General features: G+C 37.8%; 1 protein-coding gene across 1 annotated transcript in view; it reads left to right on the plus strand.

Moving 5' to 3' along the window:
* The window catches only part of UNC13C (unc-13 homolog C), a 676,763-nt gene that overhangs the window by 450,596 nt on the left and 207,790 nt on the right, over positions 1-18,377 (plus strand). The window contains exon 18 of the mRNA XM_049852627.1: positions 17,015-17,148. Within this exon, the coding sequence (XP_049708584.1) occupies positions 17,015-17,148 (134 nt within the window). The remainder of the gene's footprint in view (positions 1-17,014; positions 17,149-18,377) is intronic.

The following is an 18,377-nucleotide window of genomic DNA, read 5'->3' on the forward strand; positions in this document are numbered from 1 at the left end:
TGACTGGAAAGGAAGTCTTCCAGTGATATTTCTATTAAACATCACCTTGGCAATGGACAGTGTTTTATTGCAGCAGTGTGCCCAAGCTTTCCCAGATTTTTTGCACAAAATCCGTAGAAGACATTTTTCTTTATTTTAGGAAAAATGGTTAACTTGTCTTTAAGGTATATTTGGACAGCCTGTGATTATATGCATATTATACCCTTAGTCTTGTAGGGCCTGTTAGCCAGTAATGTCCCCATCAGAACAGAGCAGGATGCCATTCCCTGAGACCCAGGTAGATCAAGAATTATTGGGTCCGACACCACTATATTCCCATGAGAATACTGGCTCTATATCACCAAACCCCAGATAATAGAAAGTGACTTTACAATTCATGGAACTCAGTATTTTATGTATAAGATCAGGTATTGATGACCTGATAATTATTTATTAATTTAAATCTATTTACATGAAAATAATCTATATTAAAATTGTTTCTCAGAAGCCAGAGTAGAAGGAACCAACAAAACGTAAAGTATGCCAACAACAACACACCTTATATTCTGAGCAAACTAAACATTTATTCCTATGTGTGGCTGACAGTTTCTTCCTCACTTTTTCTTATAGAATTCTCCCTGCTAAGATATTCATACATTTCAGTCATACCTACTCCTAAAGCCTCAATTTCAATACTACCTTTTCTGTGAAGCTTTCTTAATCCAGCAGTCAATCATTCTCCCCGTTTTGAACTCCATTTAGGAGTTTGTTCTACTTCATATTTTTTTTTAAGTCTGATCTCACCAATTATGCCTAGGCCCTTTAGAGGAAAGATTTGAGTCGGATGGATCTCTTAAGCTCTCCCCATCCCTACCACACACAGTATCTTGCACCATGGTACATGTTCAGTAAAAACTGGCATAATGAATGAATTGAAAATAAGTCTTTAAAGGTTTCTAGAGGAAAATTCAAATGATTTAATTAACAAAATCATAGAATAATAAAAATTGCTCTTATAATTTCCCTTATTTTGGAACCCATTCCTGCGCCTGGACTCAGATCAGGGCACTTATACTCAAATTGTGGATTAAGCCAAAACAGCTCTGCCCAAAAGAATTTTCTGCAATGATAGAATTATTTTATATCTTCAGTGTCTGATACAGTTGCCACATGCAGCTGAACATTTGAATTGTAACTACAGGAACTGAGGTACTAAATTTTTAATTTTATTTAACTTTAGTTTAAATTGATATAGCCTTTTGTGGCTAGTGGCTACCATATTGGAAAACACAGCCCTGAAATGTGAAAGTCAACTGTTGACTTTCACACTGTGCCCAAACAGTTCAACAGGGCTAGGACCAGGATCAGCCTCACTAGGGTGACACTCGCAGAGTCACATAAAAGCAGGGTCAACCCTAAGAGTGAGTGCTTTAAAATTTGTGCTCACGGAACACACTTGCCTTGCCTTGTTTCCAGCCCTACATTTCAGTGGCTATAAACCAGAACGTCTTACCACTGACACTTTACCTTATGTTGCTGGATCCATGTTAAGCCAAGAATGGCACTGACTATTCAAGAATGATACTATTTGTAGATTATTCACAGATCTAATGAAATGGTATTTCTGTTACTGTGAGCATCAAGACATGTTTCATTTTATCCCTTTCCTTTCCCTCAGTAGTCTCTTAAAGATCAGATCTTTTTATACTGAAGTCAAAGATTATCTCCTTGAGAGATGACTCTTGGTGTTTTACACACAAACTTATCATAATAAAATTGGGTTTAAACTCTGAAAAAGCAGTGTGACCTCAAGCAAGTTATTTAACTTTTCTAGGCCTCGGTTGCCCCCCAAAATGAAGATGCTAATGCAGAATTCATGCTTATGCTCTTAAGATCTACTTAATGAGTACCTAGTGTATGCCTGGTATTTGTACTAAATACAAGGAATTCATTCAGCGAGGGAGATTTGGCCTTTCGTTACACAGACTAGACCAAAGAAAATAATCAATTGTGATAAGTGTCAATCATGGCTGCAAAGCTTCTGTTTTAATAACAGAAACAGAGTAGGCACTCATTAAATGGTGGTTTTTAGTATTATCCTTTCTGCTATTAATAAGACTGAGGAGTCTATTTCGTAAAGTCCAGAAAGTGAATGGGTCGGTATTAAATAACTATGTTAAACAGCTGCAGATTTGTCTCATCATAGTCACTGATAACCATTAGAATCATCTCCTCCATGAAATAATGATTTTTTTTCAAGTATATCTTTTAAGGATTTTCCAGAGCTACAAATGAAAAGACCAAGATGGATGTCAGAGAAGACTGAAACGTGCTCTCGAACATCGAGCAGCTAAAGCAAAAGGAAGAAATGATGAAAAGAACTGAACAGAAGATTTCAAAGGGTGGCTCAAGAAGACAAAGTATTATAATGACACGTGCAAAGAGCTGGAAATAGAAAACCAAAAGGGAAGAACATGCTCGGCATTCCTCAAGCTGCAAGAAGTGAAGAAAAAATTCAAGCCTCAAGTTGCAATACTGAAAGACTCTATGGGGAAAATATTAAATGATGCAAGAAACATCCAAAGAAGATGGAAGGAATACACAGAGTCATTATACCAAAAGGAATTAGTTGATGTTCAACCATATCAAGAGGTAGCATATGATCAGGAACCGATGGTACTGAAGGAAGAAGTCCAAGGTGCACTGAAGGCATTGGTGAAAAACAAGTCTCCAGGAATTGACAGAATAGCAATTGAGCTGTTTAAACAAACGAACACAGTGCTGAAAGTGCTCACTTGTCTATGCCAAGAAATTTCGAAGACAGCTACCTGGCCAAGTGACTGGAAGAGATCCATACTTATGCCTATTCCCAAGAAAGATGATCCAACAGAATGTGGAAATTATAGCAGTACTAGATAACTAAGATAGTTCCCTTTTTAGGAACTGTTCAATTGTGTTTTATTTTATGTGGCTATGAGAAACAAGTTGGTATTTTCAGTATTCTCCCAAATCCAGCATCTCACATTATATTCTTGACTTTTCCCATTTAAGGCAGGTGAAAATGTTGCCAAACTTTTCCTCACAAAATAACAGGGATCCTCTTTTATCTGACCTAAAATAACAGTTTCTTCACTGTCCATCGAGCTGTCCTTGAGCTTTCACTAACAATCTCCTTGAAGTCTTCCAGCTTCTGGCCACCATCACTCAGCCCCAAATCCGTGCCACATGTTTTAGGTTTTTGTTACATTAGCACCTCACCTCTGGTATCAAATTCTGTTCTGGTTACCTATTGTTAAATTCAAACCATGTTATAATTTACTGGTTGCAAACAATAATAATCCTTTATTATGCTCCCAAATCTGAAGTTTGGTCAGGGTTGGGTAGTAACAACTCATCTATCCTCCATGTGACTTCAGCTGGTATGTCCTGACTGGGGCTGGAGGATCTACTTCCAAAATGGCTGATTCATATGGGTAACAAGTTGGTGCTGGCTGTCAGATGGGAGATATAGCAGATCTGCCAATTTTTTCCACATGGACTATTCATGGGGCTGTTTGGACTTCCTCACAGCATCATGGCTGGGTCTCAAGGGCAGATGTTCCAATAGACAAGAATTGAGAATTACAAACTTCTTTAAGACCTGGGCCTGGAAATAGACACGGGTCAATTCTGTCATATTCTGTACATCAAAGTAACCCAGATTCAAGGAAGGAAATATAGACACACCTTCCAATGGAAGGATTGTCAAAGAATTTGAAGCCATCTTCTACAGCAGTCTAGCTGAGTAACCAAGAAAAAAAGGGAAATGAATTTAGTCTCTGCCACAGTGTTTTTTAGCCTTGTAACTGTGTATTTTCATCAAATAGATTGAAGATACGATCAGGATGTATTGGTAATTACTGGAGATTGGTATGCAAAAGTTGGAAACAATGAAAAAGATCGGTAGTTGGAAAATATGGCCTTGGTGATAGAAACAATGTTGGAGATCGCATGATAGAATTTTACAAGACCAATGACTTCTTCATTGCAAATACCTTTTTTCACCAACATAAACAGCTACTATACACATGGACCTCATCAGAGAGAACACACAGGAATCAAATTGGCTACATCTGTGGGAAGAGACGATGGAAAAGCTCAACATCATCAGTCAGAACAAGGCCAGGGGCCGACTGCAGATCATCAATTATTCATATGCAAGTTCAAGCTCAAATTAAAGAAAATTAGAACACGTCCATGAGAGCCAAAGTATGACCTTAGTATATCCCACCTGAATTTAGAGACCTTCTCAAGAATAGATTTGGCGTGTTGAATACTAATGACTGAAGACCAGACGAGTTGTGGAATGACATCAAGGGCATCATACATGAAGAAAGCAGGAGGACATGAAAAAGACAGGAAAGAAAGAAAAAAACAAAATGGTTGTCTGAAGAGACTCTGACACTTGCTCTTGAGTAGCTAAAGTGAAAGGAAGAAATGATGAAGAGTTGAACAGAAGATTTCAAAGGGCAGCTCGAGAGGACAAGGTAAAGCATTATAATGACATGTGCAAAGACCTAGAGATGGAAACCCAAAAGGGAAGAACATGCTCTGCATTTCTCAAGCAGAAAGCACTCAAGAAAAAGTTCAGGCCTCAAGTTGCAATATTGAAGGATTTTATGGGGAAAATGTTAAATGACTCGGAAAGCATCAACAGAAGCTGAAAGGAATTCACAGAGTCACCATACCAAAAAGGATTGGTCGATGTTCAACTATTTCAAGAGGTACCATATGAGCAGTAACCAATGGTACTGAAGGCATTGGTGAGAAACAAGACTCCAGGAATTGACAGAATATCAATTGAGATGTTTCAACAAATGGTTACAGCACTTATCTATGCCAAGAAATTTGGAAGACAGCTACCCGGCCAACCGACTGGAAGAAATCTATATTTATGCCTGTTCCCAAGAAAGGTGATCCCACCGAATGTGGAAATTACCAAATGATATCATTAATATCACATGTAAGTAAAATTTTGCTGAAGATCATTCAAAAGTGGCTATAGCAGTATATCAACAGGGAACTGCCAGAAATTCAAGTTGGATTCAGAAGAGGATATGGAACCAGGGTTAACATTGCTGATGTCAGATGGATTCTGGCTGAAAGTAGAGAATACCAGAAAGATGTTTACCTGTGTTTTATTGACTATGCAAAGGCATTGAACTCTGTGGATCATAACAAATTATGGACAACATTGGGAAGGATGGGAATGCCAGAGCAATTAATTGTGCTCATGTGGAACCTGTACATAGACCAAGAGGCAGTTGTTTGAACAGAAAAAGGGGATACTGCATGGTTTAAAGTTAGGAAAGGTGTATGTCAGGGTTGTATCCTTTCATCATACCTATTCAATTTTTTATTCAATCTGTATGCTGAGCAAATAATCAGAGAAGCTAGACTATAGGAAGAAGAATGGGGCATCAGGATTGGAGGAAGACTCATTAACAACCTGTGTTATGCAAATAACACAACCTTGCTTGCTGAAAGTGAAGAATACTTGAAGCACTTACTGATGAAGATGAAAGACCACTGCCTTCAGTATGTATTACACCTCAACATAAAGAAAACAAAAATCCTCAGAACTGGACAATAAACCACATCATGATAATCAGGGAAAAGACTGACGTTGTTAAGGATCTCATTTTACTAGGACCCACAATCAACACCCACAGAAGCAGCAGTCAAGAAATCAAAAGACACATTGCACTGGGCAAATCTGCTGCAAGAGACCTCTTTAAAGTGTTGAAAAGCAAAGACGTTACCTTGAAGACTAAGGTGCACCTGACCCAAGCCATGGTATTTTCAGTCCCCTCCTATACATGCGAAAACTGGATGATGAATACAGAAGACTGAGGAATTGACACCTTTGAATTGTAGTGTTGGGGAAGAATATTGAATATACCATGGACTGGCAAAAGAATGAACAAATCTGTCTTGGAAGAAGTACAAGGATGCACCTTAGAAGCAAGGACGGGAAGACTGCATCTTACGTACTTTGGACATGTTGTCAGGGGGATCAGTGCTTGGAGAAGGACATCATGCTTTGTAAAGTAGAGGATCAGTGAAAAAGAGGAGGACCCTCAATGAGATGGATTGACACAGTGGCTGCTACAATGGGTTTAAGCATAACCAGGATTATGAGAATGGCACAGGACCAGGCAATGTTTCCTTCTGTTCTGCATAGAGTCGCTATGAGTTGGAACTTGACAGCACCTAATAACAACAACACTAGTTTTATTTTCCTGACTATATGAGATGTCCAATTTATCTAATCTCTTTTTATACAACAATCCACCATTTGAGGACAGTTACCAAGCTACTGCTGAATTTTCTTTGAGCTAAACACTACCAGTTCTTCTAAAGATGTAACATCTTGAATGTGAAATAAATGTCAGCCAGACGTGACCTATTTCATTTTCTACCCATATATTTATTTGCTTGTATTCTCAGAAACATAAGATGAAGCTTGTATATTACCATCTCATATATTAGAAATACAAATCTCAAAGATATTAATGCTTGCCCAAATTTCTACAATAAGTTAGTGGTTAGCTGGGATCAGAATACAAGAATTACCAAAATATTGTACAAGTTATCAGAATACTAGTTTCTGATTCCATGTTCAAAGTTGTTGTGTGCTGCCATAGCGTTATATAATTTGTATATTTTAAGGCCCATATTCAGAATTACAGTTATGTATAGACTACATAACTATGCAGTCTATTCAAATTCAAGGAACAATTTAGAGCTGGAAAAACCACTTAGAGTATCCAAACATTTCAAAATGTAGTTCAGAAATTTAAATGTCAATATACTTCTGATATATGGAAACAGAAAGAACCCAGTGAGGAAATGAAATTTTTGCTATAATCAAAGTGAAATATTCTAATATTTAGAAATTTCTTATTTTCTAACCAAGTTATTGCACTTTTAAGTTTTCAATAATTTTATTTAAGTGCACTAGTTGCTCTATTCTTCTCAATTAGCAACAGTTCATTAAGTCTTTTGAATATACTAGTAATTTTCTGGTGACTGTTAGTTTAAAAAATTAACTTTCACACAAGTTTCTAGATTAGGGTCTATCAGCAGCTGGAAGGGGCAGCAGGTAAACATCTAGTCACTATTCCACTTCCACTTAAAACTAGGCAAATTTCTGTAGTTGGAAACTTGTCCAGTGTAATAGTGAAACAGAAGTCTATTACCATTATGACAGTAGCAAACCTTTGTCTGATATTGGCATCCAGGAGGAAATAGTATCACTCATCTTCCTATTTAGTGACACTTACGTTTACCTGGCTTTAATTACAAGTTAGCAGGGGGTTCTTCCTGTGAGCATGAGTATTTCAGCAGAGCAACGTTGTATATACAAGCCCAGATCCTCAGGCCATAACTCCAGCTACCTTTATTTGTTAGGTCTGCTACAGGTCTCCAAAATCAACTGTATTTCCAGCAAGCAACTCAGGTGATTCTGACTTCTCCACATCTCTCCCATTCATGGTTGAGCTTAAATGACTTACAATATATCAGTAAAATTCAGTGAGCGATGAAGGCAGCTTTGACAGTGACATTAAAGTTCACTACTGGAAACAAACTTTGAAGTACATAGATCTTAAGATATACAGAGAGATTTATTAGGTCAATAATTAAAAAAAAATACCAATGCTTTCATTTAGTAACGACTCTCAAACATTTAAATGACTGGGAAGGCTCATAAACCCTACTGACCAATAGCTATCTTTGTTTCTGTCTTAATAGTAGGAAATATATATATATAAGAAATAGTGCTATCGATATATATATATATGACTATTGTTTCTCTCACTTGAGAATTTTAACTCTTTTTTCTTTTATTGTGGTTTAGGTAGAAGTTTACAGCTCAAGTTAATTTCTCATTCAGAATTTTATACACGTTTGTGACATTGGTTACAACCCCTACAATGTGACATCACGCTCTCCCTTTCCACCCTAGGTTCCTTGTGTCCGTTCGTCTAGTTGCTGTCCTTATCTGCCTTTTTGTCTTTGCTTTTGGACAGGAGCTGCCCATTTGGTCTCATATATTTGATTGAACTAAGAAGCACATTCCTCACGTGTGTTATTTTTGTTTTATAGGCTTTTGTAATCTTTGTCTAAAAAGTGGGCTTTAGGAATGTTTTCAGTTCTGGGTTAGCACAGTGTCTGGGGGCAATAGTTTTCAGGGTTCCTCCAGTCTCTGTCTGTCACTTGAGTAATTTTGAACTTTAGGAGAAGGATGTAGAGTGAAGGATAGTGTCTTGAAAAATCTTAAGTTTTTAAGATCTGGATTTTCTGATTTATATGAGCTGTGTGTCCCGGCTTAATCACTTTAACCTATTTTAGGCTCAGTCGCCTCATCTGTAGAATGCAGAAATTGCAATAGATGTTGCCTGCAGTCTTTTGGCTTTACGGTATGATTCAAGAACAAAGAAAAGAAGTACAGGGGTTGGATATGGCTGTGAGCTCCTGTCAAGAGTTGAGAAAGGAGAGAAAAGAAGTCGCATTTACTTATTCATTGATTTTAACTTGTGTAACTCTTCCTCTCGTTACACCTGTGGACAGCCTCCTGATCTCACTCCAGATGCCAGACCCTGGAATCTAGCCCCATTGCCTATGTCTTGACTGACAAAGAGGAGAAGCCATAGAGCTCTGGCATGGTGGCCAAGTTGTTCACATAAAGCTAAGCCACCTTGACGACCCGTTTCCACTGTTGTTGTTTTCTTTGGAGGAAGCCTCCATGAAGTACTTCTACACCTTGGTTTGTTGGATTCCTGTCCACACCTTCACACCAAGAGTAGAGAGTCATGTTATTTTGTGTAATCAGTCAAGCAGAGTCCCTGGATGGTGCAAACAGTTAATGTGCTTTGTTGCTCATCGAAAGGGTGGAAGTTCAAGTCCACCCAAAGGTACCTTAGAAGGAAGGCCTGGCAGTCTACTTCCAAAATATCAGCCGTTGAAAACTGTAAGGAGTGCAGTTCTACTCTGACACACAAGGGGCTGCCATGAGTCAAAATTGCTACAGCGACTGATTTGGTTTAATCAGTCAAACGGTTGGGCTGTAGCGTCCCAGGATTACCAAGAGGAGTAATTTGAATATAGTAATTCTGGACACCATGATATCGTTTTGTCTGTTCTCTATTTGGAGTAGCAGAGTAGGGAGCCTGTCAAGAGCGAAAAGCTAAACTCTTTGGACCTTCCCATTGTGTCCGTGTTGGGTTTTCCATACTTCCCAAAATTGAACAGAATTATATCAGCTCTAATTGGAGCTGGAAGAAATATACAAAGGGACTAAGGTCATACAGGGAGTAAGGAATAGCAACATTAGAAGGAATTTCTCTTTGGGGTTAATCTTAGGAACAATGAGATGCTGATGATACAGTAGTGACAATTAAGAAAGTTCTAAAACTTAGAGAAAACTAAATGAAGATTAACTTAAAACTAGACCTCATTCATGCCTATAACTCAATCCGTGAATGAATGCTGAACAGTCTTGACAGCCCAAGAGCTCAGGAAGGGTGTGGGATTTCACAAGTGTGTCAGTAACTTTATTCTCTGAAGGCTTCCCCTCTCATCAAGATGTGCAGCTTAGAATAAAATTTAGCTCAGTATTATTACTTATTATATAGTTTATATAACCAGTTGCCATCTGTGTTATATAAACTATATAATCAGGTCTTGGAGTTGAGGATATAAAGGAAAAACCAAAACTATATATTTTTTTTTTTAATGTAGTGTATATTTTCTGTTCTCAGTTAAGAAGAGAAGGTAAGGATTAAGGTAATCCTCAGATTCTTCATCTATAAAATGAGAGCATTGGCTGTGGAAAGAAATTAAGACCATCCAAATGAGAACAAACAGAGGCTATTTATGTAGCCTCCTACAGAAAGGGTGTCAGCCACTATCACTTGGATTTTGAAAAGAATCAAAGGCAGGTAGGGGAGTGGGGAAGCTTTATTTATAGTAAAAACAGGGAAGGCTTCAGGTGTCACCGGACTGGAAGTTGTTGGCATGGTGAAGGAACCTGGGTGCTGGGTAACTAGAAGCAGAACATGTACGTGATTAGTTTGGTGAACATATTTGGCTTTCCCTGACTGGTCCTGAGTTGGAAATAAGGGCAAAATATAGGGAAGCTGGCAGTCACTGACCAAGCCCTGACCATTCTGGTCTGATTGGTTTTAGAGGTTATGGATCAGAGTTCTGTCATACATGGTCTGGCCATTGTTCTTGTGAATATTCAATCTTTCATGTCTAGTGTTGGAATGTTCAGCCTCTGTTGCAGCTTTTGGAGGTGGTGGAGGTTTTATTAGACAGCGAGGAGAATCAGCAGTATCCCGGAAAGAGAATCCTAATGGGTGGCTCCACTGATGTCAAGAAGGTCCCAGTAGGTTGCCTTGAGATAGGGGAAGGCCACCTAGAATATTTCTCTTCATCGGTCTTGTCCGTGTATAGAACAGGATAAACATCCTCCCTCTACCTAACTGATGAACTATCCACATTGCTGTTCACAAGAATCATAGATTGACAGAGTTCCCATTTTGCTAGCCTATGAACTACCTGCCAGACCTAGGATTTTCTTATCTCAGAAGCATGAGGAAGCACACAACCAACTCAGAGTAAGAGGAAACCATGAACATATTACATAAAATCTATCTATTGATGATGTAACACTTATTTATTTGCCAGCCTTTTTTAAAAAAATCTCATTTAAAATATTTTTCTTTTCAAATATTCACACTTACTTCTGTATCATTTTCTTTTTTATGTCTTTCCATCAACCCTGTCCTGATTTTCCAAATTTTCAGTGTCAGGACACCTTGTTGCCAAGACTTTAATTATTGCTTACCTACCTTGAACTAAAATTATCTCTATGCACATTGCATATCTTACTTGAGAAGTCACTGCCCTTGGCTCTCCTAGACCTCAGCTCCATGAGCCTTCACATACTCTCTATTCCAGCCTCCCTATTCTGTGGGTCTGAATACCTAAACAGTAAGACAGTGAGATCCTACTGACCACAACCTCCTGTCCTTTTACTTTTATCGCTATCTTCTTCTAGATCTGTTCCTCTACCTTCTCTCCCACTTCTTTTCTTTCTTCTTCTGGATATATATATATATATATAACCCATTGCCATTGAGTCAATTTCAACTCATAATGATCCTATAGGACAGAGTAGAACTGCCCCATAGAGTTTCCAAGGAGTGCCTGGTGGATTCGAACTGTGAGCCTTTTGGCTGGCAGCCATAGCTTCTTAACCAGTATGCCACCAGGGTTTCTATATATATATATATTTGTGTGTGTGTATGTGTGTGTGTATATACGCATGCACACACACACACGTATATATTCTTCTTCCCATTGCCATCGAGTTGATTCCAAATTGGTGACTCCATGTGTTCCAGAGTAAAACTGCTTCATAGGGTTTTCCTGACTGTAATCTTTACAAAAGCAGATCACCAGGCCTTTCTTACATGGTGCTTCTGGGTGGGTTTGAATCACCAAGCTTTCAGGTTAGTAGTTGAGCACGAACTGTTTGCACCACCTAGGGACTACATATATATATATATATATATAGTCCCTAGGTGGTGCAAACAGTATATATATATATATATATATATATATATATATATATATATATATATAGGAGCCCTGGTGGAGTGGTAGTTAAGAGCTATGGATGCTAACCAAAAGGTGGCAGTTCAAATCCAACAGCTGCTCCTTGGTAACCCTATGGGACTGCTATACTCTGTCCTATAGTGTCACTATGAGTAGGAATTGACTCGACGGCAACAGGTATATATGTATATATTCCAGCACTTACCTGCTTTTGTCAAAACACTCAAATCTCTCTTTTCCTGCTGTCAGTTTGCTCCAATATGAAAACCCTCATTATCAACCCAGCACTCTGTTCCCTCAGCTTCTAGACCCAGCAATGGAGAACTCTCATGAAGGTCCAGATTAATGCCATGGTGAGATCAGGGTCCCATCCTCAACAGAGCTTCTGATTTACCTGACAGTACCCTATGTGCCCAAATGTGCCCAAATCAAGGCTCACTCTCATTTCTTGCAGGGGCTACGTTAAACCTTTACTACTTAACTCCTCTAGTACCCTGCACCTACTACTTCTTATCTTGGAATGGAAATTCCTTCCTCACCATCAACAAGACTGATATGTAAGACTCTTTTATCACCTGACTCAGAGGAAGCCATGTTCTTCTTGAGGTTTAAGGCTAAGCCTCCCATGTGTACTGTGGATCCCATTCTCTCTCATTTTAACAGGGGCCTAACTCTCCCACTTATGCTTCTGTTTCCCAAAATTTTATTTTTTTGGCCTTTTCAGATTTTCCTCCCAAGGTTTTATCCATTGATGTATATTCTCCTCCCACTCTTTTTTGAGAGATCTTATTCACACCCCATAATTTCAACTGCTACACATAACCCAGAATTCATCTGTCTACATCAACGGTCCAGAATGCTTTTTAAATTCTAGAATGTTTACCTAATAACCTTCTAGATTGCTCCACCTGATTCCTCCTCTCTTTTTTCTCTCACCAACTAGTCAATGATTCCTACCCATTTTACTTATTGGCTGTTTTGTAACTATGACCCTTCCCCTTCATTAAACTTTTCTTGCTGTTTCCAATTCATTTAAAACACAAATATGACCAAATACTCCCATATTTAAAATGCTTTATGGCCCTCATCAACTTTGGTTCAAATGTAAACTCTTTGACATGGCACATGTGGTCCTTTATGATTTGATACCTGCATCTCTCCCCAAACTTTAGTTTTCCAAAATGTGTTCTGAGAAACACTTATCTTGTGAAGAGTTTTGTAAGATGGAGTATGGGAAGTAGGAAGGGGAGGTGATACTTTACCAAGGTCAAATACATTTAAGAAATTAATGTTCCAGTAAAGTCTCTTAGCAGCAGTGGTTCTCAGTTGGGCCCTGGGCCAGCACCACCAGCATCATCTGGGACCTCATTAGAAATGCAGATTCTCAAGTCCCACCTTAGACCTACTGCATCAGAAATTCTGGGGATATGGTTCAGCAGTCTACATTTTAGGAAGCCATCCTGGTGATGCTAATATATGTTAAAATTTGAGGGCCACCATCTTAGAGGATCACAACACACGTTAGCATATTCAAGGCTCCAAGAAATCTGGAGAGATAAACTATTTAACTATATGTAGTTAAGCAGAAGTTTTCTTAGTCTATTTGAGCATGGAATTGTACATGTATGAGTGTGTATGTATAACACTCAATAACATTCAGCAGAACTGTTAGAGAAATACACTTTGTCAAAAGCTGTTGTAGCCTCATCTTACTAGTAATTCTTTAAATATATATCTGTTGTGTGCTTTTGCATTCAAATATCCCATTTTGTATTCTTCTACCAAATATCTCCCCCACCCTTGTGTAGACAGCTTTTTAGAATTACATAATTATATGCTTATTGAACAAATACATGGAATGGAACAAAAACGTTTTATAGTGACTTCAGAAGTGTGGCATATGTACCACCAACATGAAGATATCACCTTTTTTATTGGGCATGTAATTATTCTATCTTTATTGGTATCTTCTTGATGGAATATCGTCATATATTCTTATGTAATGAAAGTATATATACATCCTATCAGTTTATCTGTACAAACTTTTCTGTAGTGAAATATCCTTTGATAAACTTGCCAGTTGGAAGCTTTCTTCAGCCGATTATACACCCTGGCAACTTTCCACTTTTCAAAATTCCTCTCCGTATTAAAAAAAAAAAAACCCATTGCCTTCTAGTCAATCCTGACTCATAGTAACCCCATAGGACAGAGTAGAATTGCCCCCTTGGGTTTCCAAGGCTGTAATCTTTACAGAAGCGGGCTGCCACATCTTTCTCCCATGGAGCAGCTGGTAGGTTCAAACCGCTGACCTTTAGGTTAGCAGCCGAGCACTTAACCAGTGTGCCACCAGGGCTCCCTCTCTCCCCACTATACTCTCACAAACTTTCTTTCAAGTCTTTTTCTTCATGAATCTATTAACAAAATAATTTTACCAGCTATTATAAGTCACTATAATTTCAGTTGATCTACTTGACTTAACGGCACTGGGCACTGGGTACTGGGTACTTAGTCATAGTTTTATAAACTTACTGTAATTTCATTTGTTTGTGGTTATTGATGAGTTCATAATTACTATATTTACTTATTATGACAATTTTTAGTTTATAAAGGCTTCAGTCAATATTAATATACTTATTGTTGTTGTTCTTAGTTGCCAATGAGTTGACTTTGACTCATGGCAACCCCAAGTATGCAGAGTAAAGCTGAGTTGCATAGGATTTTCAAGGCTGTGGCCTTTCAGAAGCAGATTCCCAGGCCTGTCTTCTGAGATGCCAATGAGTGGGTTCGAACCACCAACTTTTCAGCTAGTAATTGAATGCTTAACTGTTTGTGCCACCCAGGGACTCCATATTAGTTCCATAAACTTTTACTATTAGATTCTTTCAACCATAGGTCAAATATCCCAGTAGACTTTCTCCAGACCTGTTGCTGTTGAGTCGATTCTGACTCATGACAACCTTATATGTGTCACAGTAGGACTGTGCTCCATTGAGTTTTCAGCAGCTGATTTTTTCAGAATTAGATTGCCAGGCCTTTCCTTTCAGGAGCCTCTGTATAGACTGAAACCTCCAACCTTCTGGTTAGCAGCAGAATACATTAACTGTTCCATGCAGAAGCTCCAGTAGACTTCTAAGATATATTAATAAACTAATACTTAGAAAAATGTAATTCTTAAGAACCCAGGTAAATACATGAATATTCTTAATTATACCCCATTCCTTTAAATACGCAACCTATGAAAGCTCACTATTAAAATGGGAAAAATGCTGATTTATGATACTGTTGTATGGAATGTAAAAACTTAATGATTCAAGATCCAATTTGGTTTATTCTGTTACAACATAAAGAATTTGATGCAAAAAAAAAAAAACCCATCAATAATCCTCTGGTGTCAAAAAAAAAAATGATAAAAGTATAATTTGTGACAGCTAAGGAACTTGGGAATTAATGCATATTCAACTATTTCTGTGTCCCCTAATTTGCATATTACTCATTACAGGATGATTATACATGACTGTGATGTTAGACATACCATCTATAGTGATTTCCTTTCACTTAATCCCATTACCTAAAATAGGTTAGATGTATAGTTTAGCTATGTACACATCGTGGTGGTTAATGATAGTATTCTAATATAGTCCACTGTGGCCATCGGACATAATTTTGTTTCCAACTGTTAGCTCCCAGATTGTCTGGATTTCTAAATACTTAGTAGAGAGAGAAATCTATTGAGCTTGATATAATGAGTAAATAATTACATTAATGTGATAAAAAATAGTCTTATTTACAAAAGCAAAGATTAATTTTAATTAAAATTTTACCTTAAAAGTAGGCAAAGCTGGATATATGTAAGAACTATTGCTATATTTTTCTTCTTAAAAATTCCCTGATATACTTTGGTATACCAAATGTCTGCAGGAATTAAGGGAGGAATCCTGCCAATGAGTTTCAAGTAATTTTCAGATAAACAAAGCTCTTAAGATCCTCTGGAGACTGCTTACAGTTTATTATGTCTATTTGAAATAGTTTGTGTCATGACCATTTTAATTTTTTGACCATTTGATCTCTCCATGTTTTAATATCGGCTATATTTTGAGCAGAAAGGTAAATCCATAGAGTCTGGAAGCACCGTAGGGCAATCTCCCTAAAGGTGCAGTATAGCCTGGTGTGGCGGTCTCTAGTGGTAAGTGGATTTAAGATGGTGCTGTTATTTTAACCTAAATAAGAACAGTAATAGAATGATGACTCCTCTGAGGTAGCACATGTCTTGAGTAGCGTGGGAAGATATGGAACAATACGACTATTCAGCAGAGGAGGACTGGTCTGGTAAGATACGGCAGTGGGCGATAGTGGTACACTGGGCCAGATAAAATCAAAACCCCTTTTTAGATCAAAGAATCCATGAGTTCCCTGAGCTACAAATTGAAATTTTCAGAGATCCTAGACCTATACACCTGTAAATCATTTAGCAAGATAGTCAGGATTTCCAAGCCATATGTTTCCCATTTATTTGTATATTTGAGTGAAAATATCTCTGCCTAATTTCATCTTTTGGCCTAAGGTAAAAAAGTTAACATAGAAGTATCCTAAGAAGACTATCCAACAAAAAAATTAAATAAATAAAAATAAGCAAAATAATTTATGTGTATGTTTAAAAGAATTGTATATGTTGAGCATGAAATTTATATGTGAAAATTACAATTGGTGTTGTAATTTGTTAATCTCAGTCTAGGGGTCGGTCATCCCAGGCCACTCTCTGCTGCTAGAGATGAGAGTGTGGGAATTCAGTCAGTGTGGTAAATAAAGATTCAAATAAGTTTTTTTTTTTTTTTTTTTTAAGGGAAAGGTAGATTTACAATGTTGCAGTAAACAAGATACATTTGTGCACTGAACGGAAGAGTTCCAGGTCATTCATGTAAAATATATTTTCTGTGGAGCTTAACAGCCCTAACATGACTGGGCAGCCATGAGTTCTGCCCACTTATTACCAATGTAAATTTGGAGAAAATATTCACACAGGCTAAATTTCACACAGACAGTCACCTTTGTACACGCTGAATTTAATCTTTACCTTGGAAGAAACCACAAGGAATAATTCTTCCAGTAATTCCTAAGATCATGAGCTATAATAATCAGAGGGAAGAGAAACCTCCGTTTCAGGTCCAAAATATTTAGAAACACAAGTCTCTGCCGCCATGAGATCCCATATTCGGAGAGGAAAGGAAACCTGGTTTTAAGAGGTTTGGCTCCCATAATCTGAGACTTATTCCATAATGACTTTTCTTTGGTCCTCCTGTTTGACAGTGACATGGAACTAAAGCCATCCAATGTAACCTTTTCTTTTGCATGTGCGTGACCTTGTCAGCAGAATAAGAAACAGGACATTCCTCGGGAAGATCAAGGACCAACCACCAAGAATTTGGATTTTTGGCCCCAACTTATTACACTGATGGTCACTATTATTGATGAGGATAAAACCACCTACACGCCTGTCCTGAATCAGTAAGTACACAGTTTTGGAAATGAATGAGTTTTAGTTCATTAGAGTTAAGAAAAAGAAAATATTTGAATCAAAGTTTGTACTCGCAAGACAAGGAGAACCTTTTCCCAAATTAAGCTACAGAAAACAGTATTTTGTTTTATCCGTAGATATCAATTCAGTGGTATAATGAGTTTTTAGTTTGAGCCCCACTGAGTGCAATTCTTTGTATATGGAAACAAATATACCCTAAGATTTACTTTTTATTTGATGCAAAGCATTTCTTCTTCCTTCTTGTTCCTTTTATAGCTACCCCATAGTCTCAAAATACGCCCCCCAAAAAGCAGAAAAGAATGCTAAAGAGTTAATATTAAACATTTCGCTGTGGCTTTGTAATAATAAAGATTTGTCCACAAGCCTGCTTTCAAAATAGTCCTACGTGCTGGATTTAACAAATTTAGTGAAATATTTTATAGAACAAGTCCGTTTTCTCAATTAACAAGCTAAAGCCTATGCCTCAAGGCATAGAATTTAAAAATCACAAGCAGGTAGATAAAGGAGATGGATTAAAAATTCATGACTGTTCTAGGAGAGTTTGTAAAATCATCCTCTTATCAACTGAAATGCCACTAGCTAGGAGACCTTGGGCAGATTATCTAATTCCCCTGGGCCTCAGTTTTCTCAAATGTAAATAAGCAGATTTTACCAGGTGATTTCCAAGATTCAAGCCAACTTTTAAGTTGGATGACTTTACGGTTTACTTTTTATGCACATGTTAAGGACTGTACAAGAACATAACAGCTGACTCTGCCAACCTTGACTCTCAGTCTGATTAATGCAGAGGGTAAGACCTGAAATGCTGGGGGCAGCAGGAGCAGAGATCACGGTAATAGACAAACATGCTGTATGAAGTAGAACATGAAGTAGATTCAGATTTACTGTAAGATTTTTTTTTTTTCAATCTCCTCACTGGTCAAGGCAATTAGGATCAAAGGTTAAGTTGAATTCAATGAGAATTCCAATTACAGAAGATAGAAATTTAAGTATTCCAGTTTTTACTCTTTCCTGCCACTTAACCCCACCTGTTTTCCTCTGTCCCAGTTTCCTCCAAATTGTGGAAAAAGTGTTCTGTTTGATGTGCAACCATGATAGCATCCTTAGGTTCACTTTTTCATTTATTTTCCTCAACCCCTAATCCCTATATCCACCTTTTCTTCCTGACTACCGGAGTGTCTCCTGATGACCCTGTGTA

The sequence above is a fragment of the Elephas maximus genome, chromosome 13, assembly GCF_024166365.1.
Source record: "Elephas maximus indicus isolate mEleMax1 chromosome 13, mEleMax1 primary haplotype, whole genome shotgun sequence".
Lineage (NCBI taxonomy): Eukaryota > Metazoa > Chordata > Mammalia > Proboscidea > Elephantidae > Elephas > Elephas maximus.